Genomic DNA, 27,252 nt, shown 5'->3' on the forward strand with positions numbered 1-27,252 from the left:
ATGTTAAGTCTATGGGGATTTTTAAAAAGTTTTTCTTTAATAGTTTAAAAAGTATAAAAGTTTAAAAGTTGAAAAGACATAGCAACCCGATCTGTTTGAAGACCTACGTTACAAAGTTTGAATGAAGTTTCTAAGTTAAACTGTTCAAGAGAAATTGCGTATGGAAAAAGTGGTAAGCGGAATAATAATAATAAGAAACATAAGTTGTTGCCTAGGAAGAACAGTACAGTGCATTTTCATGCACTGTAATAATAACATATTTGCATCTATTATTTGTGTATTTGTTCATTTGTGTAGCCTTTAGTTCTTAAGAACTGCTCATAAGTCAGGACCTCTTTTCAATCCAACATCAGAACACAATATGGTTGTAATAAGCAAAATAACTGATGAGAATTATGGGGGTAGAGAGCAGCATAATTCCTGCCAAAGCTGTACGTAAACATACATTCCAGCATCCATTATTTACCTTTACTCTGCATTATGCTAGTGCAACTGATGAGGTAGTGCATGTTGTAGTACCACCATGTTGCCAGTGAGTGGCACTATAAGCATTCCTATCCAGCATCCATTATTTACCTTTACTCTGCATTATGCTAGTGCAACTGATGAGGTAGTGCATGTTGTAGTACCACCATGTTGCCAGTGAGTGGCACTATAAGCATTCCTATCCAGCATCCATTATTTACCTTTACTCTGCATTATGCTAGTGCAACTGATGAGGAAGTGCGTGTTGTTGTATCACCATGTTGCAAGTGAGTGGCACTATAACACTCTTCTGATTACTACTTCTTTGCCTGTGAATATGTGTCTGTGTATTTCACACATAATTCTCTCTTTCTCTCTCTCTCTCTCTATCTGTGTGCGTGTGTGTGTGTGTGTGTGTGTGTGTGAGATACAGCTCTACCCATCAGAAGAGATTACACTCTCCCGTACCGAGCTGTGTGTCCATGAAGAGTGACCAGTCCATGGAGCTACCATATCACTTTGCTGGAGGAGGTGTTCCTGCTGGTCAGAGGTGGGTATCAGTATCTGTAGTGGACATTTCCGAGGAAGCTAGTTTATTATTAATTTATAATTTTCTTTATATTATTTTTGGTGGGGTGGTGTACATTTGGCACAGTTTCTAATTTAAACCAACTGATCAATGCTGGCATTGTCATTGACACCAGCAAAAGCCTAAACCTATTGCAAGCATTTAAAACAGTCAACAGTGCGTAGCGGCATAACAAACATAACCTACAGGCCATGTAAATTGGACAAGAGTATGCAAGAGTATGTAACGCAGCAACACACACGGTCTCACTCTCTCCTTCCCTTGAAACTCATAAACGCTGCTACAGTAGGACTATGTGTAGACTACGTCCTCCACACAACTGCATACTGGACCACCACTACAGTAGGACTATGTGTAGACTACGTCCTCCACACAACTGCATACTACACCACCACTACAGTAGGACTATGTGTAGACTACGTCCTCCACACAACTGCATACTACACCACCACTACAGTAGGACTATGTGTAGACTACGTCCTCCACACAACTGCATACTACACCACCACTACAGTAGGACTATGTGTATACTACATCCTCCACACAACTGCATACTCCACCACTACAGGACTATGTGTAGACTACGTCCTCCACACAACTGCATACTCCACCACTACAGGACTATGTGTAGACTACGTCCTCTACACAACTGCATACTCCACCACTACAGGACTATGTGTAGACTACATCCTCCACACAACTGCATACTCCACCACTACAGGACTATGTGTAGACTACGTCCTCCACACAACTGCATACTGGACCACCACTACAGGACTATGTGTAGACTACATCCTCCACACAACTGCATACTCCACCACTACAGGACTATGTGTAGACTACATCCTCCACACAACTGCATACTTCACCACTACAGGACTATGTGTAGACTACATCCTCCACACAACTGCATACTCCACCACCACTACAGTAGGACTATGTGTAGGCTACGGAGCATATATGAATATGTTATACAGTAGATGAAACATGAAATATCACGGCAATGTAGCCTAACAACGCATCCTGGACTACTGCCACTCATAACAGCAACACACACGGGCTCCCTCCCTCCCTCCCTTGCAACTCCTAAAACCTTCTATTCTCTAAAGTCAAGTCAAGTCAAGTCAAGTCAAGTTTATTTATATAGCGCATTTCATACACAGAGGTCATTCAATGTGCTTTACATAAACAAAACCAAACATTAATAACAAATAAAAAGCATAGAAAGGCAATATAGTCAAAGAATAGTTAAAAGGTAAAGATCATAATAAAAAGAAAACATAAAACACAAGGTTAAATCATTTAAAAATAAAGGATAATTAGTAAGCAAAAAACAAAGGCAAAAGTAGTAAAAAAAAAGTAATAAAAGATAAAGTAGAATAATTATCAAGGCAGATTCAGAATTTGTAACTCGGCACAGTTAGCAGAAAGCATCTGAGAACAGTTTGGTCTTAAGTCCAGATTTAAAACTGGCTACAGTTGGGGCCTTTTTGATGTCATCCGAAAGTTGGTTCCACAGCTGAGCCGCATAGCAGCTAAAAGCTGATTCACCATGTTTAGTTCTAACAGTAGGTTTTACTAGCAGGTTTTTCACCTGGGACCTGAGAGGACGAGAAGGTGTGTACTGCTGAAGCATGTCTGACAGGTATTTAGGTCCTGCTCCATTTACTGATTTATAAACAAGCAATAGTGCTTTAAAGTCAATTCTGTGACTTACTGGAAGCCAGTGCAAGGACTTAAGAATTGGAGTAATGTGGTCAGTTCTTTTAGTTTTTGTTAGAATCCTAGCTGCTGCATTTTGTATCATCTGAAGCTGTTTAATAGTCTTTTTAGGAAGGCCTGTGAACAGTCCATTGCAGTAATCAACCATGCTGGAGATAAATGCATGAATGAGTTTTTCTAAGTCATATTTTGACATCAGCCCTCTGAGTCTGGCAATATTTTTGAGGTGGTAAAAAGCTGATTTAGTTATTTTTAACTGTATCCTTAACTGTATCCTTTGCCTTCAACCCTTTTGTGTCAAGGAGAGTGGCAACCCTAAGTCTTTCCTCCTTTTTAGGGACTGTTTGTTATTTATAAACGGGGTCACTGGAAGAAAATAGGGGAGGGTCATGTCTTTTTATTCTTTGTTGAGGGGAGGGTCACCTAACTTTTTTTTGTCTAGGAGGGAGGGTCACCCATCTTTTGTATTAATGAAAACAGCAAAAAATCAAAGTGGCTTGTTTGATTGTTGATTTCTGTCGCCATATAACGTTCTCTTTCGTTCCATAGCTCTGTCAACATTGAACAATGAAAATAAGGGAGATTTCACGGGTTTCTCACGCAAAATACAGAAAATGTCAACATTCGTCCCCATTAACGTTGGAAGGGTTGGAGCAACAAAGTAGCCTACTTTATTCACGCCTAACAGCCTATTTCCATTTGGACAACTTTATCCAGCCCTAAAAAAGCTAAATTTAACTTTGGTTTACTTGTAGTTTACCGTGTAGCCTAACTTTAAACAGTGTGCATGCTTAACATAAAGCATACTAACGCTCCTAACGTTTTGACAAGAATTTCTACCAATTGACCTTGTTCCTGCCCATCTCTAGCTTTGCTGTCTCCATCCTTTCTGTTTTTGTTGTTTGCAAAAAAATATATAGTAGGCCCTGTTTATTGGTAACCAGCAACAATTTGTTAATCGCTGTCATTCTCTCTCCTGCCAACAAAAATGTGTTAGGCTACGTTCCAATTAGCAGTGTGTAATTCTGCTTCATAAAGTTGAACAAATATGGTCATATAAATAGCCAGTTTATGGTCTACAGTGTAGAGTAGGTAAGTTATGGTAGGCCAACTTGGAGTGAATATACAGGGGGAATTCTTTGTCTACTCGTAGCTGAGTAGGCATGTGCGCATGTAGACATAGCCTACGGCCGAACACTGCAAGCGCCAATGAATCGTGCTCTCACGACAACCACGTCGTTAACTTAAATAGGCCTAGGTTAACATCACTCTGAGTTCGCATTCAAGCAAGCAAAACGATGATTTGAATACATCTGTTTCACTGGAAGGGCAAGGGGTAACAACCAGTGAAGTAATAGCAGGTCCCAGGCACTCAAATGTAAAAGAAGAGAAGGAATTCTTTAAAAAGCCTTTATTGCATCTGGCTTAGGTCATTTTAAAATATTGAGCCAACATGTTTCAACCAAGCATGGTCTTCTTCAGGGCAAAGTAGCAACATGACTGAGAATGCCACAGACTTATAAGTTAAGTCCCACCCACAATACAATAATTTCATTAACTCAATAAGATAATCAATTAGCCTAATGAGTAAACAGGTCTGCAAGAGAAACGCACACAGTAATCAAAAACTACACACACAACAACAACAAAAAACAAACCGAGAACGTAGACTATCTGAAAAAAGAGAGAGAAGAAAACAAACCAAATCAATTATCAATTAATCGAACGCCCGAAATTAGAAAATCCTATACAGGACAAAACTACATGAGATCATGAAAGGGAGCAACACTTCATATTACGACATCATAAAAAACACTTAAATTCTATGTCCTCGTTCAAGCCAGGATAACTTAACGCATCCAGCTGATGGATCCAAAATGTCTCGCGCTGGTTGAGTCTGCGGATCCTATCACCGCCTCTCTCCAAAGGCCTTACATGTTCTAACCCTTCTATTTTTAGATAGAAGGTAACAACCAGTGTAACAGGACAACACAGAGACAGGCCAGAATGCTAATGTTATGACGAGGCTGAAGTTAGCACCACTTTAGTTTCCGCGGGGGAAGACCACTTTCAGATCGCGGGGGAGTTAATTTTCTACCTCGTCCACAAGGGGCCAGTGTTGACCGCAAATCCGCGATAACACAGGCATGTGCCTGTTGCAGATGAACAGGCATTGTTCACAGACGTTCAAAAGCCTGTATATCTTTTTTCTGTTGACTCCACTGCCGAATATTTTGAGAAATGTTGCCTTTTGTGTTCTATTAAATAATTTGGTAATTTAGAGGGGGGGGGGGGGGGGGTTATGTAGAGGGTGGCAGTTATGTAGTTTTTTCTTTATTTGGTGTAGCAGTGTAAGAGTGAAGAAGGCTCCAGTGATGGCATGTGGGGTGGTGTAGCAGTGTAAGAGTGAAGAAGGCTCCAGTGATGGCATGTGGGGTGGTGTAGCAGTGTAAGAGTGTCTGGACTCTCAGCATGAAGAAGGCTCCAGTGATGGCATGTGGGGTGGTGTAGCAGTGTAAGAGTGAAGAAGGCTCCAGTGATGGCATGTGGGGTGGTGTAGCAGTGTAAGAGTGAAGAAGGCTCCGGTGATGGCATGTGGGGTGGTGTAGCAGTGTAAGAGTGAAGAAGGCTCCAGTGATGGCATGTGGGGTGGTGTAGCAGTGTAAGAGTGGACTTGGACTCTAGTGTGCAACGCGCGCGTAGTTTTGCCCACATATGCTAGGCCGCATGGACACAATATCATATACATGACATGTGTGGTGGTGCAAGTAATGGCACCATTAATGCGTATAGCTTTGCCAGTGTGCGGGTGGTTAAATGTCCTACATGTATGTGTGTATGAACATTGCACACAGCTACCACATCTGTAATTTATGTGTGTATGAACATTGCACACAGCTACCACATCTGTAGTTTCCGTCTGGTACAGGTGGTAGGAGTGGTGCGCGATCGGGGCACATGTCGCTCCTAACTAAACGGTCTCTAAGATTAGGTGCGCGCTTAAAGACCATACGCGGCTTGTCTGGGAGAGCCTTCTTTAGCTTGGGGTCAGATTCAATGATGTACCAGTGTTTCTGAATGGACTTTTTAAACTCAAACACGAGTGGGGAATATTTTACACAGCACATGGGGGTGTTTGTCCTCTTGGCAGTGCTGTTTTTTGTAGCCCGGAGGCATTCATCTTGCGTAATGTTGTCAAAAACTGTTGCCACAGGAACACACTGTTCACTCCAACACTAATTAACCAGTCTAGTTGGTTGTCTTTGGTGGTTAACCCTTTAGCCGCCAGGGTTTAAAAAGAATAAATTGGATTTGTACATCAAAATTTGAAAAGGCCATGGCTTGCAAGTGGTCAGAGATAAAGTCCTACTGTAAATGTGAAAATCATTTAGTATGAACAGAAGTTTATGAAGGGGGTGAATTTACTCATCTAATTTGCATATTATGACGTCACTGGATGGTAACCACCGTGAATTATGCACATTTCAGTAAATACTAGATGTTGAACATATTTGAGCAGTTTTACTTTCTTTTTTTGTCATTTCACCGACATAACAAATGAACAGGAATACAGTCACATGTAAACCAACAATAGTAAACTATTACTATTACCACAAACCTTATTCTACTATACAATAAAGTAGCCTGGTCAAATCAGTTCCTATCGCGGGTGACTTTGTAGTTCTTCAGAGCCCTATTTTTACTACCCCTGCTGTCTTTACTACGTCCATTACGGACACTATCATCACCTTTACCACTGGCACCTTCAGCTACGTTGGGCAGAGGGTCGACATAAGCGTGGTATGCTTAGTGAACACTGTCGGAAAGACGCAAATGACGCACCTCCATTCACAGACGCATCGTGACTAGACGATCGCTCATATTCTCTAAAAGGCAGATATTCTCCTTCAGAATCAGACTAGGTAAATAACAGACCCAAGACTTCATCACATGTTAACTTTTTCTTCAACATTTGGTGTATTTCTGCTTCAATTTGTGCAAAACTATGGCCTGCATTGCTTCCGTGTTATGGAGGAAATGCACGTCTTCTTATGTGTTTCTCGTGTGTAATCGCGTGTAATACCACGTCCATTACGGACACTATCATCACTATTACCACTGGCACCTACAGCTATGTTGGGCAGAGGGTCGAAATAAGCATTGTATGCTTAGTGAACACTGTCGGAAAGACGCAAATGACGCACCTCCATTCACAGACGCTCCGTGACTATCACTGCCAATAGACGATCGATCATATCCTCCAAAATGCAGATTTTATCCTTTAGAATCAGAATAGATGAATAAAAGACCCGAGACTTCATCACACGTGAATTTTTTTTTCAACATTTGGTGTATTTCTGCTTCAATTTGTGAAAAACTATGGCCCGCATCGCTTCCGCATTATGGAGGAAATGCACGTCTTCTTCGTGTGTTTCTCGCGTGTTTTTCACATGCTTCCTGAAAACTTTGAAAAAAAAGCTTGAGCTTGAATCGAAGCTCTGGGTGTCTGCCAACTAGTGGTCAAGAGTACAAATGAGATTTTACACTGTACTCGCGTCTATCGTCTGTTTTATTCAGTAATGACGCTTGTCGCAATATTGCGACATGGGCGGTTAGAGGGTTAAAAGATCGCTCGGTAAGTGCATTGAATTGTTTTTAAATATAAATGGTTATAGTTTGAGGGTGAAAATGAAAGAAAATTATACATTTATAATTGATGTGGTAAGTCGATTGAATGAATGATCTAAACAAAAGTGTGTGGACCTGTTGGCTAAGAGATCACAAGTGTAGATTTATGTAGGGAGTTAATCTCTTAATCAGCTAAGCTCCTTTAAATGCTTTCTGTAGTTAGTCAGGGAGAGAAATCTGTAAGTTATTGCTGTTTGACCTAAAGGGTTGAATGTTGTCCTTGTGCTGATTTCCTGCCTGTTCCATGTCATGTGACCCCGTACTGGAACACGTCTTTCCTCGTGTCGCTTTGACTTCAAACATGGTGTTTGGAATCTAACAGACTTTCATGGCTTGTTGGTACCAAGTAAGAAATGACAGTAGTAGAGAAGAGGGTTATTCATGTGTATCCTGTGGAGAAAGATACCTTTATGGTTAAGCCTGTCCCCTAAAGTATGGCTGTTCAAGGGGCACATACTGTGCTGAGGTCAGAGCTGTCAATCATTATTTTTGTCAATATATGATTCCAGGTTTCATTTCCCTTCCTTTTCTAATTATGTTCTACATCATTTACATAATAATTCCTCTGATCTGTCCCCCTACCCTCTGACCTGTCCCTCTACCCTCTGACCTCAACCTATAGTTGCTAGGTTACGGGGACGCTGGCGAGACACGCCGCTCCGTCTGGCATCATGTTTTTGTTTGTTTTTATGTAATGTTCGTAATTGTATGTAATGTCATGTTTATTTTTTGTATTGGTTTGTCTAGTTAAATGTTTTCCCTATTTATTTACGCTATTTTTGATAGTTTTCGTGTTATTCTTAGTCCTTTTTACTCCTAAGCTGTCGTTGACATTTGTCCATTGGGAGCTTGCTATGGCTAGCTTTTGCCCTAGCTGGGCATCGGACATCCTTCCATCTATCCGTGAGCGGTGCAGCACTTCACTGTCTGGTCGAGGGGATCTCTCGGGACAGCTGGACCTAGGCTACTCTGCGAAAGATCTGCCGTGGCCGCCGAGCTGTTGCTGACCTGCGAGCTGCCTTGCCAACTGCAAACTAACGTTAACGGTGAAGAGCTGCATTCTCACGGAGCAACAAAGTCGCTGTAAGTCCACCGAATTGCGGATCTACAAGATCGCTCAGTACTTTGGACTGTGCTTCCATCATCTCCAGACTGCAGTCTAGCAGGCCTAGCTTCTAACGTTAACGTTATCTCCAGACTGCCAGTGAATTCACCGGGTTGGTCAGTTGCTAAAGAACTTTGTTGGCATTGCATCGGTTGTAAAGACACAGCTCTGTGCGCAGTTTTCACGGATCATCATTGCCCTTGGACATTTTCAGCTGGTTTGGAAATTGGACTAATTTTAACATCACTTTTCCCCCTTTTTAAAAATATTTTCTTTTGTTATTTGTTTGTTTGTTTTGTTGTCTGTCTTGTATGTCTTGGTGTCACGGGTACGCTGGCGACTACGCCACTCCGTCCAGGATTTTTTGTATTTGTTATTTTTTAAATGTATTTGTCTTGTCTTGATGTCATGGGTACGCTGGTGACTACGCCGCTCCATCCGGCATCTTTTGTCTTGTTTGTTGAGCGCTTTGGATTGCACTATATGCATGTTAAATGCGCTTTATAAATAAATTTGACTTGACTTGACTTGACATGTCCCCTCTGACCTGTTCTCATACCCTCTGACCTGTCCCCTACCTTCTGACCTGTCCTCATACCCTCTGACCTGGTGGGAATATACAGTATAATACATGATGCCCCTAAAAAGTAGCCAAAGGTCTGTGTATGTCTGTGTGTAGACCTTGACAGTGTGTGTCTGTGTGTGTGTGTGCAGAGCCCGTGTGGATTGCTTGGTTTGGTGTGTGTGTTACATGTAATTAATGATACTCCTAAACAATGTCAGCACAGAATAGCAAAAGGTCCAGTCCCAGACACATACAGAACCAACATCATGTTACTGTCTCTTTAAGGAAATCAACTCAAGTCGAAGGATGGACTTTAGTTCTGATGTGTTGTATAAACTGTAAAACATTTTATGACACGTTGCCACAAGAACACTCTGTTCACTTAAACACTTCTTAACCAGTCCAGTTGTTTGTCTTTGGTAGTTAAAAGATAACCTGGTAAGTGCATTGAATTGTTTTTAAATAGAAATGGTTATAGCTTGAGGGTGAAAATGAAAGAAAATTATACATTTATAATTGATGTGGTAAGTCGATTGAATGAATGATCTAAACAAAAGTGTGTGGACCTGTTGGCTAAGAGATCACAAGTGTAGATTTATGTAGGGAGTTAATCTCTTAATCAGTTAAGCTCCTTTAAATGCTTTCTGTAGTTAGTCAGGGAGAGAAATCTGTAAATTATTGCTGTTTGACCTAAAACACTTTCATGGCTTGTTGGTACCAAGTAAGAAAGGACAGTAGTAGAGAAGAGGGTTATGCATGTGTCTCCTGAGGAGAAAGAGACCTTTATGGTTTATGGTTAAGGCGAGATTTTGAGCTAGTCTGTTACCTTAGCATGTATTCTATCACACTACTACAACAAAAGTCTGAATTACACATTTAGGTGTTTATTTCATTATATTGCGTCTACACGCACCTGTATATTTCTCCTAAATTCAGCAAAAGTTAGCATTCTAACCATGCATGTACTCCCGCGACTGTGATACAAAACATATCATGTGTAGTACTGTTGGAAAGCTCTGTTTTCCCTGTGTCACGTTATGTGATCCATATATGGACACTTCCTTTGAATCAGCAACCAATCGCAAAAGTTCAAAGGGGAGTCTAGTCTGAGAACGGAATCTCATTGGCTGTCTTTCAAGGCTGTTTTCTCAAAATGAGTTTCCTCTCCCACTCTGAGCACGAAAACTCCACTTCAGAAGCACTTACATACACCAAACTTTCTAGACTTATGCCTAACTATGTGTAGAAGATTTTTACAGAGGGGTTTGTTGATATATTATTCCTAGCCTGACTTACATGACATTTTATGCCTAAAAACATGGCAAAAATCTTTTTTTTTTAGGGCTATTGACAGCATTTTCTGATTAACAGGACAACAAAAGTAGATATTCATATATCCCTCTGTACATTTTTCCCCATCTAATATCTGAACACAATGAAAACATACTTTTGAACCTGGCTGTATCCAATGCTCAGGTTTTGTGCCTTAAAATATATGCAAATTAGCGCATATTTAATTAGATCATGCCTAATTTCTAGGGATGCACGATATATCGGCGGCCGATATATTATTAGCCGATAAGTGAAAAAATGAAAATATTATTATCGGTCCGATAACAGAATTCTGGCCGATAATTTGCGCCGATATTTTTTAAAGTCCTAATTTAGGCCAAGTAAGGTCCGTCTGGCTACACTGAGCTAGCCTACTTGAGCTTGGTTGGCTATACTTTTTCCTCAATATAATGTCAGCGGTGTGAATGTATTTCACCACTCTAACAAAATCTGTGGATATGCGTTCATTTGGGAATCTGTGCATCTCAAAATCCTCTCGTGAATGATCCGCCATTTAACCTTACCAGAGCGGAGCTCAGCCCTATCTAGAGCCGTCTTGTGCTGGTGTGTTTACACTTTACCGCGCTGGGGAAACAAATAAACAAACTCGTTAGTGGGACGAGTATATAAGTAGGCCTAGCTCTAAGTTGTGTTTTAGTATTATATTTGCATTACTTTAGCTTGGGTTTTGTATTATTACCTAGAAATATGCTAACCATTCGTGCTTCAGTTCCAGACAGGTCATCATAATAAGTTATTAAAACCTTCGGGGCTAACGCCTTTCATTTCTGCTGCAACAGAGTAGACGGACATAAGATAGCCTACAGTCTGAGGAGTTGGAGCTTTATTCAGTTACCCGCAGTTGAAACTAAACCTAAGTTTCCCTCACAAACTCTGATTTGGTCGCTATACTTTAGCTTATTCAAGCTGAGCCGTTTATGAGCGTTTAGTCCTAAATGAAAACGATTCAAACTCTCTAGCCACTCACTCGCAATTCACTGACGTCAGGTTCACTTAAAGGAGCCACACATACTGTAGGGCTAGGCTACTGTTATGTTGTTGACTGCCATACTATTGAGGACTATTATGAGTTCTGTCCATCATTTGGTGGTAGGTAAAATTACTGCAATAAAATTATGCTTATTAAATGCTTTCCCCAAATCACTTTTCACAAATTTTTTTCAAGAGTAATATTATCGGTTATCGTATCGGTATCGGCCACAACAAACCAATAAATATCGGTTATCGTTATCGGCCCTAAAATTCCATATCGGTGCATCTCTACTAATTTCCATATGTAAACATTAAATTACAGAAAACTTGTAATACATTTATTTCTCATATTAATGTAAGTCAGTGGTTCCCAAACTTTTAACAGGCATGTACCCCCTGAGACATTATGATCTTTCGGAGTACCCCCAACACCACCAATTGTTAACAAGTTTTTTTTAAATTGTTTTATTAATATTTATTTGTATCACTTTTGTCGAGAATAGTGAATAGGATCCTAAACATATGATACAAATCTCATCAATAGTCAACATATGATAGGCCTACAAATGTGCTAAATATAATGATTTTAAATAGATCTGCACCTAATCTCACACACAATCGTCTTGTTGAATGCAGTGATCTTATCTGCTAGGTGCTTGTCTTTGCCTTGTAACTGGAGATTTAACCAGAGACTTTCTAATGTAGAGACACAGCACTCAAAAAATCCTCCATAGAAATGCATGGGGCTAGTTTGTCACGCCAATATGGCCGTTGTCTACACATATCCCACCCCTTCCTCGGCAAAACGTCGACATGTGAATACATTGAGCCAATCATATGGTGTGTTGTGAAGACATCGTGCCAATCATGTGTTGTGATCTCGCCGCTGGAGCAAGATTGGTATCGTGAAGCCTCGCGCACGCGCAGTTCGACCCAAAGACTGTGCCCGATGAGTGCCCATAAAACGTTGGTATATGGCCGCCAAGTGGAGGGACTTGTCTAAAAGGACTTTGATTTAACTCATTGAGCTTTCCAAATATATCGCTAAGATAGGCCAGCTTAGTCAAGAAATGTTCATTAGTGAACGTGCTTGCAGATTCAAACATTCGCTCTTCCTCCAAGAAGAGGCGACTGGGAGCTCAAACACGCGACAACACTTTACCTCAGGAAAGCCACCTTGCCTCGCTGTGAAACAGTACAGCCTTTTGGTCAGCTCCCATCTCCTCTCAAAGTGCGGAGAATAGAAACGCTTTTAAAGGCCGGGTCTTGATGAAATTCACCACTCTCACAACCTCTTTCAAAATCTCATTCAGGTCGGGACTAACTAAGCTGCCTTGACACGAGCGCTTCCCTATGAATAACACAGTGCGTCCATTGCGCATCGGGTGCTACCTGGGCCTAGGCTACAGATAAAAAATAATTTTTCACGTCAGTTCGCGCACCCCCTGGCATGTCTCCACAGTTTGAGAAACGCTGTTTTACCCTGTCTGTCTCCACTCTCGAATATTTTGTTAATGCGGAGAATTTTTTTTAATGTGCAGTGCAAATGCGGAAGTTAAGTTACGTGGGATAGAGAAAACGTTTGAAAAGGCATATGACTTTAGATCTTTTTTCACGTACCCCCTGAAATCAGTCCACGTACCCCTGGGGGTACGCGTACCCCAGTTTGACAACCGTGGATGTAAATAATCAACTGGGGAAGTTTCATAGTGATATCTGTTAAAAATGTTACCCTATTCACCTGTAGTGTCTCACCTTAAGCCTGTCCCCTAAAGTATGGCTGTTCATGGGGCACATACTGTGCTGAGATCAGTGCTGTGTGTCTGTGGGAGTTTATCTGGTAGCAGCAGAGGAGAGGAGGGCTGAATCCAGATCAGCATGGTGACTCATACTGTGCTGAGGTCAGTGCTGTGTGTCTGTGGGAGTTTATCTGGTAGCAGCAGAGGAGAGGAGGGCTGAATCCAGATCAGCATGGTGACTCATACTGTGCTGAGGTCAGTGCTGTCAATCATTATTTTTTTCAATATATGATTCCAGGTTTCATATCCCTTCCCTATCTAATTCTGTTCTACATCATTTACATAATAATTCCTCTGATCTGTCCCCCTACCCTCTGACCTGTTCTCATGCCCTCTGACCTGTCCTTATACCCTCTGAGGTGTACAGTCACTAAATGTACAAATAAATTATTTTATTGTATGGCCCCCCATGAACGAAAGTTCACAAAACTTGGCATGCATTCGGAGGGTCTCATAATGATCCTACACTTTCAATTTCGTGCAGTTTTGACCATGTCAGCCAGAGATATTGTGATGAAAACACCAAATCTTTTGCTTTTTAATTTTTAACTATGTGGCGCTATACATGAAATAAGTGGTAATGGGATGGGTTGACATGCCCCCTTAAGACCAACATACAAAAAAAAGGTGGACCTCCTAGGCCCTACGGTTCTCGAGATATTATATATTTATCCTTATTTCATGTATAGCGCCACCTAGTTAAAAATTAAAAAGCAAAAAATTAGGTGTTTTAATCACAATCACACACACACACCCACCCACACACACATAAACATGTACACACACACATGCACACAATTCAAGAATTTCTCAGAATTATGAACAGGCAAGATGGGGGTGGGGTTGTATAAAATGTATTTTACATGTGAAATCTATGAACTAATCATGTTTTGGTACTTGTTGTCTAGCAGATACCAGTGAGAATTGAGTGTGCATAATGCAATTCAGTGAGACAGTTAGAATCATATATGCCTTTCAGCGTGACTTATTTTTGTGGAAAAAATGTGCTGGACTGGGCGGCGGTCATATTTTGTACTGCTCTGCGGTACATCTAGTTAATTTAAGTTCAGTTAAAAGTGTACAAGGACATTCATTGTAAAATTCAAACGGCATGAAGGCCATTTGCAACATACAGATAGACACTTTCAATTCACTTTGATTCAAGTCAATATTATTTCAATAGCACCAAAGACAATACAAAATTGTTTTCAAGACAAAGCTCACCGCCTGAACCCCCTCAAGCACTAAGGTGCTGGATGCAAAGAAATATTCCCGGAGTAATTTGATTACAGGAAGTAATTTGATACACGTTATGCTAACATATTACATGCATCTGCCGATAAGATATTTTGATGTTCAATATTTTGTCCCACCTCTACTAAGTAGAGACTGACAGTATGTGTCTGTCTTCACATCAAAGGTACATCATGGCTGAAATACTGGAGCAGCTCTTCGATATCATTGATCGTTTGGAAGTTTCTGAGCTCAAAAGGTTTAAGTCGTTTCTGTCTATGGACAGCACCGGTTTGAAACCCATTCCCAAATCAAAACTGGAAAAGGCTGATGCCACTGACACTGTCGAGGCGATGTCAAAGGTATGTGACATTTCTGTGTGTGTGTGTGTGTGATATAGTTTTTCTCAACTTTGTCCAATGTATAGACCAGTTTCCGCTAGAAAAAATGGTGCCGGTCATAGTGACCGGCAGAGGTTTCGTTTTCCGGACATTTTGATGATATGCCGGTAAAATATCCTATTATCCCTTCTTAATTAGTCAAATTGAGGAAAACTGGAGACAGGCTATGTAGCTTAAAGAATGACACAATCGGGCTGTATAGAATGTAACATGTTCATTAGCATGCCTAACATGCCTAACAAGATCTAGCCAGTATCTTTTCATGGACAGCAAGAGTCCGCTTTGTTCGTTGTTTTAAAAAGGCTACGTTGTTTGTTGCTGCTACCCACGTTATCTCCAGTGGTGACTGTTAACTTACACAGATGTGCACACACAAGAATGAGCGCTCACACCACTAGGCTACCCCCTAATGCTATGATATCCTCCTATTATGGGAAATGTTTATAGTTTCTTTTTCTTTCGGCCGCGGTTCAATTATACCGTTTAATTGTGCCAGAAATTATCCGCGGACCAGTAATCGCCTCGTCATTTCCAATGTCACTAATTCCTACAGATACGCCCGACACTTCTGCTTTTTATCTGGTGGTGGTGGTGGAGTTGACCGGACATCTGAGGCTTCAGACGTTACCAATTTATCATCATCCATCGCGTCTGGCCTCTGAAAAAACTTTTAAGGCTAGTCTACCTGGGCCTGGCCATATTTGAACAGCCTCACTCATTTGTTCGTTGTTTAACATGGACGTTTTAAGCGTGCGCTTCCTATTTGAAATGCAGCATGCGTGTTGTTTAATAGCTTACTTTTCAAACGATAGAGCCTGTTCATTTAAAAACATAGCCAGAGGACGTATAATATAGGTTTAGCCTACATATTAAGGCTTATTCTCAAATTCAGATTGCGTTAGGGGACGGGATCATTAGCCAATTTCAATCGGACAATTGGACCGGAGAGATTTAATTTTGTCGGACATTTCATTTTTTTTTCGGCCAATGTCCGGTAATTACCAGACAACGGAAACTCTGGTATAGACCTTTTCAATCTGTTCCTTTTACAACCCCAAAACAGAAAAAGTTGGGAAATTCTGTAAAATGTAAATAAAAACAGATTGTAATGATCTGCAAATCTCTTAAAATCACATTTAGTTGCAAAAAGGACACAGACAACATATCAAATGTTGAAAATTACGAATTTGACTATTTTATGAAAAATATATGTTAATTTTGAATTTGTTACCAGCAACATGTTCCAAAAGGTTGGGACGGGGGTAACAAAATGCTGGAAAAGTTGTGTAATGATAAAGAAAACAAAAGGAGGAATGTTTTACAAGTAATTAGGGTAACTGGCAAAATAATTGGGTATGAAAAAGAGCATCCCAGAGAGGCAGGGTCTCTTAGAAGTAAAGCTCTAGGGGTAGGGGTGGGCGATATATATCGTCTGCGATAATATCGTGATTGTTGTTTTAACGATGTGAAAACTTACATTATCGAGAATTTAAATTACTTATGGGGAAATAACACTCGAAATCAGGCATTTAAACCTCATACATTCAGTAAATCCAGGAGGTATATGCAGAGAAGCCCCTGGCTGCTACAGAGCAATTGTCACATGATCGCTAGTGGGTCCACGTTGTCACACGCACGCCTAATGTTTATTTTGTGCAGCTAGACTACTTGGGATTTTGTACAGCTACTTCTGTTCACGTAGCATTGATGAGACAGTCATTGTTTCTTACATGGTATTATATGGAGAGAAAACATTTGCCTTTGAGTATTTTAGTAGTCAGTTGTAAACAAAGAACTCTTCTCATGTAACCCTTTTGTAAATGGACTAAAGTTCGCTCTAAATCAGGGCCGTTTCAAGGAATTTGGGGGCCCCCACCCACCCACCGCACGCAAAGCCTACAGGAACCACAGCATAGCCATACAGTTTAAATTCACCCACACTTTATATAAATAAAAAATGTTGACAGTGCAAATACTGCTGTTGCATATATATACTGTGCATTAGTTTTGAACATTTTGAACATTTGCAAAAACACCACCGTACCATAAAATCCAATGTCAGCTTCTTCCTCATGAATAGAGGATGAAGTTGATGGTGTACCTGGGAAAATAATTGAAAAAAAATCTGAGATTACCTGTGAAGTACGTTTGACCATTTCACTGTTGGCATATTGGAAATGGTCATTAACAGCTCAGCGAGAGAAATTCACTCTACCTTCATCAGTGGAGGTATCCTTAGGAAGAGCCTGAGGGCTGAGAAATTTAAGCAAAGCACCTTGAGGGAGAAAGAAGTTAGCATTTCCATATTTTGATATTTAGAAGGGATGCAGCTGCTTTCACAACTACCAATGCTTACTGTAAAAACATCCCAAGCTAATGTTATACATTGACCCAGGCCTACTTGTATCTTAACATAGCATTTAAGCATTCTGCTGTTTGAGAATTAGACAGACGCACCTGGTGCTTTAAAGACAGTAAACAGCTGGCGTGCATAAATACTGCTAGACATGAATGTTCCAGTCTGCTTTGATGCACGGAATTTACTAAAGACCTGACTTGGACCAAGCACATTAATTCACTGGTGAAAAAGGGTCATCAGCGTCTTTTCCACCTCAGACGCCTCAAGTACTTCAAGCTACCTCAACAACTACTGAAGAACTTTTACAGAACCACCATTGAAAGTGTTATCACTGGGAGTATAACAGCTTGGTATGGAAATAGCACTGAGCTAGACCGTAAAGCTCTGGAGAGAGTAGTGAGATCAGCTGAACGTACCACTAGAAGTGCCCTACCCAACCTACAGGAAATTTACATAAGGAGATGTCAGTCGAGAACAAGAAAAATGATCAGGGATCCCAGTCACCCCAACAACTGCCTCTTCTCTATCCTACGGTCTGGGAAACGTTACCGCTGCCTGAAGTCCAACACGGAGAGAATGCGGAAAAGTTTTTACCCCCAGGCTATCAGGATTCTAAATGAGGATTGTAGCAGGAGCACCAGCATAGCCTAAACACTTTGCACTTTTCTTTCTTTATTCTTCTCCCTTTTATATATATATATATATATATATATATATGTTGCACAGTCTTGGAGTCAGTGGAACAAGCATTTCACTGCATTTATAGGCTACCTGTATAATGTATGTGACAAATAAACATTTGAATTGAATTGAATTGAATTGAATTTATCGTGTGGTTTTCCTAACCCCCATTTGGTAAATAGATTATCACGGTCGATTAGTAGCCTATAGCAGAGAAGCTATGCCACCTTCATCAAAACCTATTACAAAGCTATAGCAATGTTATGTCATTAAATATGATAAACAGTGATTCTGGAACAGATCTGTGTCTTCCTTATCCCGTTAATAAACATATTACACAGTATGTAACCATATTCCGTCCGTTCGAAAAAAAAAAGTTGCGCTAACTGTTCTAGTTTGTTACAAGGAGCATGGGCCGTCAGGCAGGTAGTTAACATAAAAAATGTTTTTGCTAGGCTAGCCTTCCTGGTGCGACATTACACCATTTGTACAAGACAAGTAGAGCTATTTTATCCAGTGTAATTTATCACTTACCACTATCTTGTTTTTTCTTGTCATCCTCTTCCTTTCTCTTCTTTCTTTTCTGGCTTCCGGACGCATAACTCCGCTTCATTATGACTGCGAGGTTTTATATTTTCCTGGCAGCAGAGATCACAAACTGGCTGGCTGCTGTCAGCGACTACTGAGAGGGGCCCCCTTGAGGGGGATCCCGGTATTGCCAGTAACAGTGTCGTTGCACTTTACTGCATTGACTATCAAAGGGGCGCTCACAGTTTGTCGTTGCATTTTATTCTTAACCAGTCGTTGTCTTGGGGCCCCTGACCAGCTCGGGGCCCCAAGCAATTGCTTGGTTTGCTTGCCTTCTAGCGACGGGCCTGCTCTAAATATCTACGTGTATCGATGGGATTTCTCATATACATTAGCCATAAGCTAACGCATTAGTTATTCTGTAACTTGGAATGCTAGCCTACATAATTTATCTTAAAAAACATTGAAGGGAATAACTGAGATGTACTCTGTTGGTCTGCTTAGTTTTACAGTGAATCGTAAGTAAAGGTTTTTGAAAGGAACTTCAGCTTCAGACTTTCTCTTGAGAAACTGTTAGGCCTATGTAGCTGGCTAGACCATGTCATTGCCACACACACAAGTGGGGGCAAAATTGGAAATGTGTCATAGAGTGACAATGGATTGGTTGATTTGGTTAAAGTCACAGGTTAGGTTATTGGTTATTATTGAATTGATGCTATTCATAAATAATGAGCTAACTCTGAGTAACTCAGACTTTTAAACATTTTTTAAAGGATATTGACTAATTATCGTTATCGTCAAAATCACAAAAAATATCGAGATATTATTTTTTGTCCATATCGCCCACCCCTACATAACAATATTAAACAGTGCATGTTGTATTATCCGGTTGAACTTGGGAGATGAATCAGAGAAAGCAAGACAGACAGCAGAGACACATGACGAATATACTATTAATAAAATAAAATGATGATTTGATGAGGATGATGATTATGATGATGGATTCAATCACCTGTGACTCAAATTCTATGATTGATTTAAAGTTATGGAAGGGAATCGAGCTTGCAGATGTTCAACCCATTGAACGAGACTGCTTGAATGACTAGTGCTTGCAGAAGATTAGCTCAAGAGTTAACTAACAACGTGCATGGCGATGAGCTTGCAGTTGCAGATGCTCAGGGTCAGTGCAGGGGATAGACCCTGCAGTTGCAGATGCTCAGGGTCAGAGCAGGGGAATAGAGCCTGCAGTTGCAGATGCTCAGGGTCAGAGCAGGGGATAGACCCTGCTGTTGCAGATGCTCAGGGTCAGTGCAGGGGATAGAGCCTGCAGTTGCAGATGCTCAGGGTCAGAGCAGGGGAATAGAGCCTGCAGTTGCAGATGCTCAGGGTCAGAGCAGGGGATAGACCCTGCTGTTGCAGATGCTCAGGGTCAGTGCAGGGGATAGAGCCTGCAGTTGCAGATGCTCAGGCACCGTGCAGCAGAATAGAGCTCGCAGTTGCAAATGCTCGCGGACAATGAGCTCGCAGTTGCAGAAGCTCAGGTTAGTGCAGAAGAAATAGCGCTTGCAGTGAAAGATTATGACCTGCACAAATGCGACCAAGCCAGTACAGGCACCAGAAACGAAGAGATGAGTAATATGATTCAATTTAGATAACCACCACCAGACATTTGCAACAGGAAGTACATTGACTACAAAATGCTCATTACTGCTGAGTGAGTCTTTAGTAATTAAGAACTCAGTAACCGTACAGTCCATAGATTCTTGTGAGTCTTGTGACAAGCAATAGGCCTTTATCACGACAGCCCACGGGCAGCTGAAGCAGGGCTGTTCACTTCCTGTTGGCCAAATCTGACACTTAATTAGAAACACCTGTGCTCACACAGGAACAGGGCTGTTCACTTCCTACTTTGGCTGCCGTGATAAAGGCCTATTGGAGTAGCTAGCTCTAAATTGATAAGCAAGTGAATGCAAAATATTACAGTTTGTGAACTCCATTTGTTACGGTTCTATAGACCTCTCCAGAATAAGTCCCACCTCCTAACTTCCGTATCCATCCAACCTTCGGTCGTCAAATGTCTATGGGAAATAACATGGCGTTTTGAAAGATCGTACCTGTCAAACTCTGTAGGTGACAATGTAGAAAAAGCTGCTGGGCAGATTGGCCTACACACTTCTGCCATCTAGTTTCCACTGGATTTTTTGATTTTCAGTGTCGAAAATATAGTCTATAGTGTGATATTATATTATAATTACTTCAGTTTTTTCTTTGTTCATATGAAGAAAATGTTGAGACATCCAGGCAGCACTTAATCAGTGGGTATGGTGGAATGGATTTAACGTTTAGGGCCAGATCATTTGTGCTGATGACAGCGCATATGGTGGGGGACCAACGGTGTACCCTTTTGATTATTGCTTAAGCACAAAATAATTATTATATTATATCTGAACCAACTTGCCTCCTCTATCTCCAAGCTCCTCTGCTCTTCATCCTGCTTCCTCTATATGAGAAAACAATGGCATAATGGTTTTGTTAGAATGAGCAGACAGTCAAGTAGCCTACTGTCAAGTTAGGGTACGTTCAGACTAAGCGTCTTTTTCGCAGCTGCCGGCATCTGTTTTCTATTATAACCCTATGGAGACCGTGTTTTCAAAAAAGTCGTCGGCTTCTTCTAAAACATGACCGCAACCATCTTTTTTTTTCTGCAGCTCAGAAGTTGAAAAATATTCAACTTCTAGCGGAAAAACGGCATACGTCGGCAAAACGGCAATGCCAATGGCAAAAAAACGCTTCCGGCTGCTTTTTGGAACAAGAACGCTGGCAGATTTTTTTTGCATAACTTCTTTTGTCAGAAAAAGACGCTAAGTCTGAACGTACCCTTAGGGTTTTTTAGATAAAATAAAAAGTCAGTCACTTAGCACATATTCAGTTAGAGAAATGTTTACCAGACATCCCAACCTGCAAAAAGTCATTTCAGGGAGGTATCACTTAGCCCCCCCTCCAAAAAAAAAAAAAAATATATATATATATATATAAAAATAAATACTTAGATACTGAAATAGAGATTAATATTTTTGTTCAATAATGTCTAGTCAGTACACCAAATAAGGAAGGCCTATAGATAGTAGCCTAATTGTGAAAATAAAATATGTAGATCTTGCAGTTTGGTCTTTTCATGTAGCCTTGGCAACTAAGCCATCTAGTATAGGCCTGAATAATATGCACATGAATTGACACTAGTTAAACTCACCTCAACATGTTTTTGCAATCATTTAACCCACCATGGGCAATGCTAACACTGTTACAAACAGTGCAGCATGCAAGATTAGGCCTATCATTATTTTTTACTCTTATAAACAAGGGTACACTTTAAAATGGGTCTTACATATTCCTTTTTTGGGGGCACTGACTCTGTCGTGACTCTCTTGTTCCTAGATACACTGAACTGATCAGGATGCTCTCTGTCTTGGATGCGCTCAGACACACGCACCACCACCCCTCTCTCTCTCCCCTGTCGTGTGCGCGCTACACTCAGATGCACACGCGATTTTAGGTCTCCCTCTCGCATGCGCGCTCTTGATCGCTCGCTCTAGATTCCGGGAGATTTTATCTAATTTGCGGGCGTCAGGGAGCCGCTATCAATATGCGGGAGACTCCCGGAACTTCCGGGAGACTTGGGATGTCTGGTTTACCATTCTAGTAACAGGGTTTCCCCCAGAAAATATGTTCGTTTTGTTAGTCTTTAATTTCATGCAAGAAAAAAATAATGGCTAGTAATGGCTTTCCTTGCACTTGCTATTTATAAGTTAGTAGAATGTTTGGCGAACGTTGATAGATAGCGCGATGACATTCAACCACCAGATGCCGACAGATCGGACAGGACAGAGTAACACGGCGGATAACACTCACAAAGATTTTTCTCCTATAGGCTAGTTAAGGAGGCAGACGTGTGTTGCTTAGGCCAGTGTTTCTCAAACTTTTTCAGACCAAGGACCACTTAACCAATAAAAAAAAAAGAGTAGACCTACTTCAACAATATATTTACACAATAGGCCTACTCAGTGAACCACCTTGCTTATTGTCTTAGCAAGTTGCTTATTGTGTCAGAGGATTTATATAATTTAATCTGGCGTACATAGGCAGTGTTACAGAACTGTTTGGATTTACATACAGGTTGTTTCAATATTGCAAACAACTCATCTATTATATTTTACCATGTCTGCTCGCGGACCACTTGGGATAGCTTGTGGACCACCAGTGGTCCCCGGACCACACTTTGAGAAACACTGGCTTAGGCGGCCACTGTTAAGTGTTGTGGGAAACCCTGCTGTAAGATATTCCAGGTGAAAAAGAAACCAAATCTAACATTGACTTTGTGAATGTAGCTAGCTGGCGTTAGTTAACAAAAAAGAAAAAGCTCCAAACTAATTAACATTGTTAACTGTGTTGTTATCACCTCTGTCCTGAGATTCCGCCTCTGGTGATATATCAAAAGTATTCCTGACTCTTGACTTACCTTCAGTGCTACTTCTTGCCCTCTTAAAGCCAAAGTCCCCTGTTGCTTGGCCTGAAATCACCGGCACCTGCGCTGCTATGTCACTGACTGATGTGACATCAATTTAAACCAAATCGTTGTGTCATTATATGTGCACGTTCCCCTCCTCCACATTAGCCTATTCAATATTTAAAAAAAAACTAAATGTTGAAATAGTGGTAATATTTGTACATTCATTGATAAAATAACAGGGGATGGGAAGGAGGATGATTTTGATCATCTTTATTTCAAAGGGGGATGCCATCCCCCCTCATCTGGAGTACTACATCCAGGTGTTGATTTGTTCCATGCACTGACAAATAAATTTAAGGGGACCATAGTCAATTGGCGACAGAGCTAGTACATTTGTGTGTCATCTGCATAGCTATGATATGAAATTTAATTATTTTGGAGGATTTGTCCAAGTGTAAGCACATATAGGGTTGAATAATAGTGGCTCGAGATCGACCCCAGGTCAATGACGTTGGTGTTGAGGTACAGTTGCCAATGGCATCAAAGAAGCTCCTTTCTTGTAGATATAATCTGAGCCAGTTGATAACTATGCCTGTAAATCCATCCCAGTGTTATAGTCTATAAAATATTGTGATCAACAGTGTCAAATGCTGCATTAAGGTCCTGTAGCACTAGGGCTGATGTTTTGATGATCCGCCCACAAAGCTACTTGCGTTTTGTGCAAAGATACTTCCGTTTCAGATCATTAAAATAGAGCCCTAGGCCTATATGCCTCATCATACTTTCGTTTTCCTCGCGCAGTCTTTTCTGTCTCGTCCTTTCTTTTATCCCCCTGCGCTCCGGAGCCACCTCCACCTTTATCATTCTGCCCCCACAGAGAAACAGAAAAACAAACAGGTATTGATGATGGTCAGCAGGGGGCGTCATTCCACAGTCTCTACAGACATAAAAGAGTATTTAGAGAACAAAAAAGAACATACATGCAATATTTCCATTTCCTGTAAACACAAATGCTCTATTGTTGTATAAATGTATTGCATGTATGTTCTTTTTTGTTCTCTAAATACTCTTTTATGTCTGTAGAGACTGTGGAATGACGCCCTCTGCTGACCACCATCAATACCTGTTTGTTTTTCTGTTTCTCTGTGGGTTTACCTTTGTAAATGAGGGGTTTGCCATTAGCTAATTGGTCCCACCCACACACCTGAGAACACTCATGGAATTGATGTCCTTTATTTCAGTATGCCACACAAGAGACTGCTCACTTCCTGACGAAGGCTTCATGCCGAAACGCGTCGAAGTGTTTTAATTATGTTGTGCCCATTAAAATAAAGGCATTTTAACTACAAAGAAGATGAGTGCCTTGGTATTCTACAACTTTTCTATCATTATAACCCGATTTGAAATTATTTATTATTTATCAATTGATTTGATTATTAATTAATTAATCATTTTTAACACCTTTCCGCCATTGCCCTTTTCATCTCCCCCCTAATGGCAGCTCGTAGCACAGTTTGGGAATCCCAGTGTTACTGCAGCGCCTGTAGCGCCATAGTGTTTGGCTATAATGAGAGGTGGCTATCCTGAATTCTTTAACTATACTATCAATCAAATATGTGGGGTTTCACTAATAAACTTATCAGTGTTTAACTTGTGTGTGTGTGTGTGTATACTTACTAACTTATTATATAGATAGATAGATAGATAGATACTTTATTGATCCCCAGGGGAAATTCAAGGTCTCAGCAGCATACAGACAACACAAACACATTCTTTAACAGCAGAAAGAGTAATTAAAGTATATAAAATAAAAACACAACTAAGCAATAAGGACAGTAGAAGATAAAGAATATGCTAAATATACTAAAATACAAATTATACTAACTAAACTTAAATACAATATATAAAAATATACTAAAATACAAATTACAAAAATACAAATTATACTAACACTTAATCTAATTCAATTCTAAAAACAGTATCCACATAGTGGTGATTAATCAATCAGAGGCGCTTGCAATGACTGAGGCAGGGACTGAGCCTGTGATTCTCTGTGCATAGTAAGGTAAGGTAAGGTGCTCTAAGGTGCTCTGTGTGAATGAGTGTCATGGTGGTAGTGCAATGGTGATAGTGGTCATGGTGATAGTGCAAATGAGTAAGTCCAACAGTGCAACAATGCAGAAATAAAGTAAAGTAAAGTCTATATATCTATATATTTAACTATTTAAGAAAATGTATAATTGTGGCCACAGTTCGGCTGTGGCATGGAGGGGGGGGTTATGCATATGTGCTAATGTGCTAATATAGCACGCAAACAGTGAGGCATAAAGACAGTGGTAAAAGTGGCTAGTGGACAGACAGTACCAAACATGGAGGGGGTGAAGAGGCAGACAGACTATGCAGAGAAGTCTATCTCTCCTCTTCACTTAAGTGAGGCATTGAACATTCCAATGGCCCTGGGGACAAATGACTTTCTCAGTCTGTCAGTTGTGCAAGGCAGTGAGCGAAGTCTCCAGCTGATCAGGCTCTTCTGCTTAACAATGGTGCTGTGGAGTGGGTGACACTCAGTGTCCAAGATGTTGATCAGTTTGTTCAGGGTCCTTTTGTCAGATAGTGAAGTGATGCACTCCAGTTCAGCTCCCACTACAGAGCCAGCTTTCCTTACCAGCCTGTCAATTCGCCCCGCATCCTTCTTCTTTGTGCTTCCTCCCCAGCATACCACTGCATAGAAGAGGACGCTGGCAACAACAGACTGGTAAAACATCCTGAGGAGCTTGCTGCAGACATTGAAGGACCGCAGCCTCCTCAGGAAGTACAGCCTGCTCTGCCATTTCTTGTAGAGTGCTTCAGTATTGGCTGACCAGTCCAGTTTATTGTCCGGTTGTAAGCCCAGATACTTGTAGGTGTTTACCACCTCCACATTGACCCCATCAATGGAGACTGGTAGCAGAGCGGGCTTTGACCTATGGAAATCCACGACCATCTCCTTGGCCGACGTTCCCAATCCTACTCACAAGTGCCACCTGGTGGTTGTTTGTCATTGCAGCTTCATTGGGGAAATATAAATAAAAGACGCGTGATTCACGCGTGAGGTCCGACTGTATGTAACATGATGTTTTGGCATTGACATTGTAAACGTTCTCTAAGAAGAGTGAAAAGAAGTTTGCAGTAAAGCTAACTAACATTGTTTCTATCGCAAGAAAAAATAATAGCGAGCAGTCTGATTAAAGTTCTTGGTGGGCCGGATCCGGCCCGTGGGCTACAGTTTGCCCACCCCTGGTGTAGGCAAACACCTAGTGTTAATTTTGTCACCTATTTTTAATTTAGTCTTAGTCTTGTGATGAAATGTCATTTTTAGTCTTTGTCATATTTAGTCATTCAAATATCATTTTTGTTAGTAAAGTTTTAGTCGACTAAAGGTCTCGTCATTTTAGTCTAGTTTTAGTCAAAAGAAAACTAAAGGTATCTTAGTCTTAGTCAGATTTAGTCAACACATTTTAGTCTTTTTTTTATAACAAATTATTTCTGATTACCATTTGAGTCAAATAGTGTTTCACACATCTCAATTTTCCAACAATATTGTGTGTCCACAGGGCTACTCGTCTGTTATAATTACTCATTCTGATTTTTTGTCAGTCAGTATGTTTACATGCACAGGTAAGTCGAGCTACAGTTATAGCTCGGCTGGGATTTGACCATAGACAGTAAAAGATTTGACTGGACCACTGTCATATTCGTAGACCAGTGTTTCTCAAAGTTTGGTCCGGGGATCACTGGTGGTCCGCAAGCTATCCCAAGTGGTCCGTGAGCAGACGTGGTAAAATATAATATAGATGAGTTGTTTGCAATATTGAACCAACTTGTATGTAAAAACAGTTTTGCAACACTGTCTAAGTTTAAATCATACAGTATGAATCCACACAATAAGCAAAGTGCAAAGACAATAAGCAAGGTGGTTCAGTGAGTAGGCCTATTGTGTAGACTAATTATAGGCTACTGTTGAAGTAGGTCTAATCTTTTTTTTTTTTTTTAGCTAGGGTTAGTTAAGTGGTCCTGAAACTGAAAAAGTTTGAGAAACACTGTCATAGGCCAAATTATTAATGTTTTACTCCGCCTCGCTAGAAGGCGATATGCGCCCAAACACAACACATTCCCCAAACAGACTCTCCATCTTAGCCATAGCTAACTTGCTAGCGAACTTTCCATATTAGCTTACTTGCTAGCAAACTTTGCATCATCAGTCTAATTAGTTAAATAGTTGACATTACATGATGAACATTTTCG

The 27,252-nt window shown here is 40.7% G+C and overlaps 1 protein-coding gene across 2 annotated transcripts in view; it reads left to right on the forward strand.

The window, feature by feature from the left end:
- LOC143121937 (NACHT, LRR and PYD domains-containing protein 3-like) overlaps positions 1 to 27,252 on the forward strand; it is a 203,736-nt gene that overhangs the window by 12,540 nt on the left and 163,944 nt on the right. For both annotated transcript variants that reach the window (XM_076282650.1, XM_076282642.1), the window contains one exon: positions 899 to 1,015. In XM_076282650.1, the coding sequence (XP_076138765.1) occupies positions 948 to 1,015 (68 nt within the window). In that variant the 5' untranslated portion in view covers positions 899 to 947. The remainder of the gene's footprint in view (positions 1 to 898; positions 1,016 to 27,252) is intronic.

This window comes from Alosa pseudoharengus, unplaced genomic scaffold (genome assembly GCF_046254945.1).
Source record: "Alosa pseudoharengus isolate Yale_2024_CS ecotype anadromous, Long Island Sound unplaced genomic scaffold, YU_APseudo_1.1 YU_APseudo_1.1_scf_1, whole genome shotgun sequence".
Classification (NCBI taxonomy): domain Eukaryota; kingdom Metazoa; phylum Chordata; class Actinopteri; order Clupeiformes; family Clupeidae; genus Alosa; species Alosa pseudoharengus.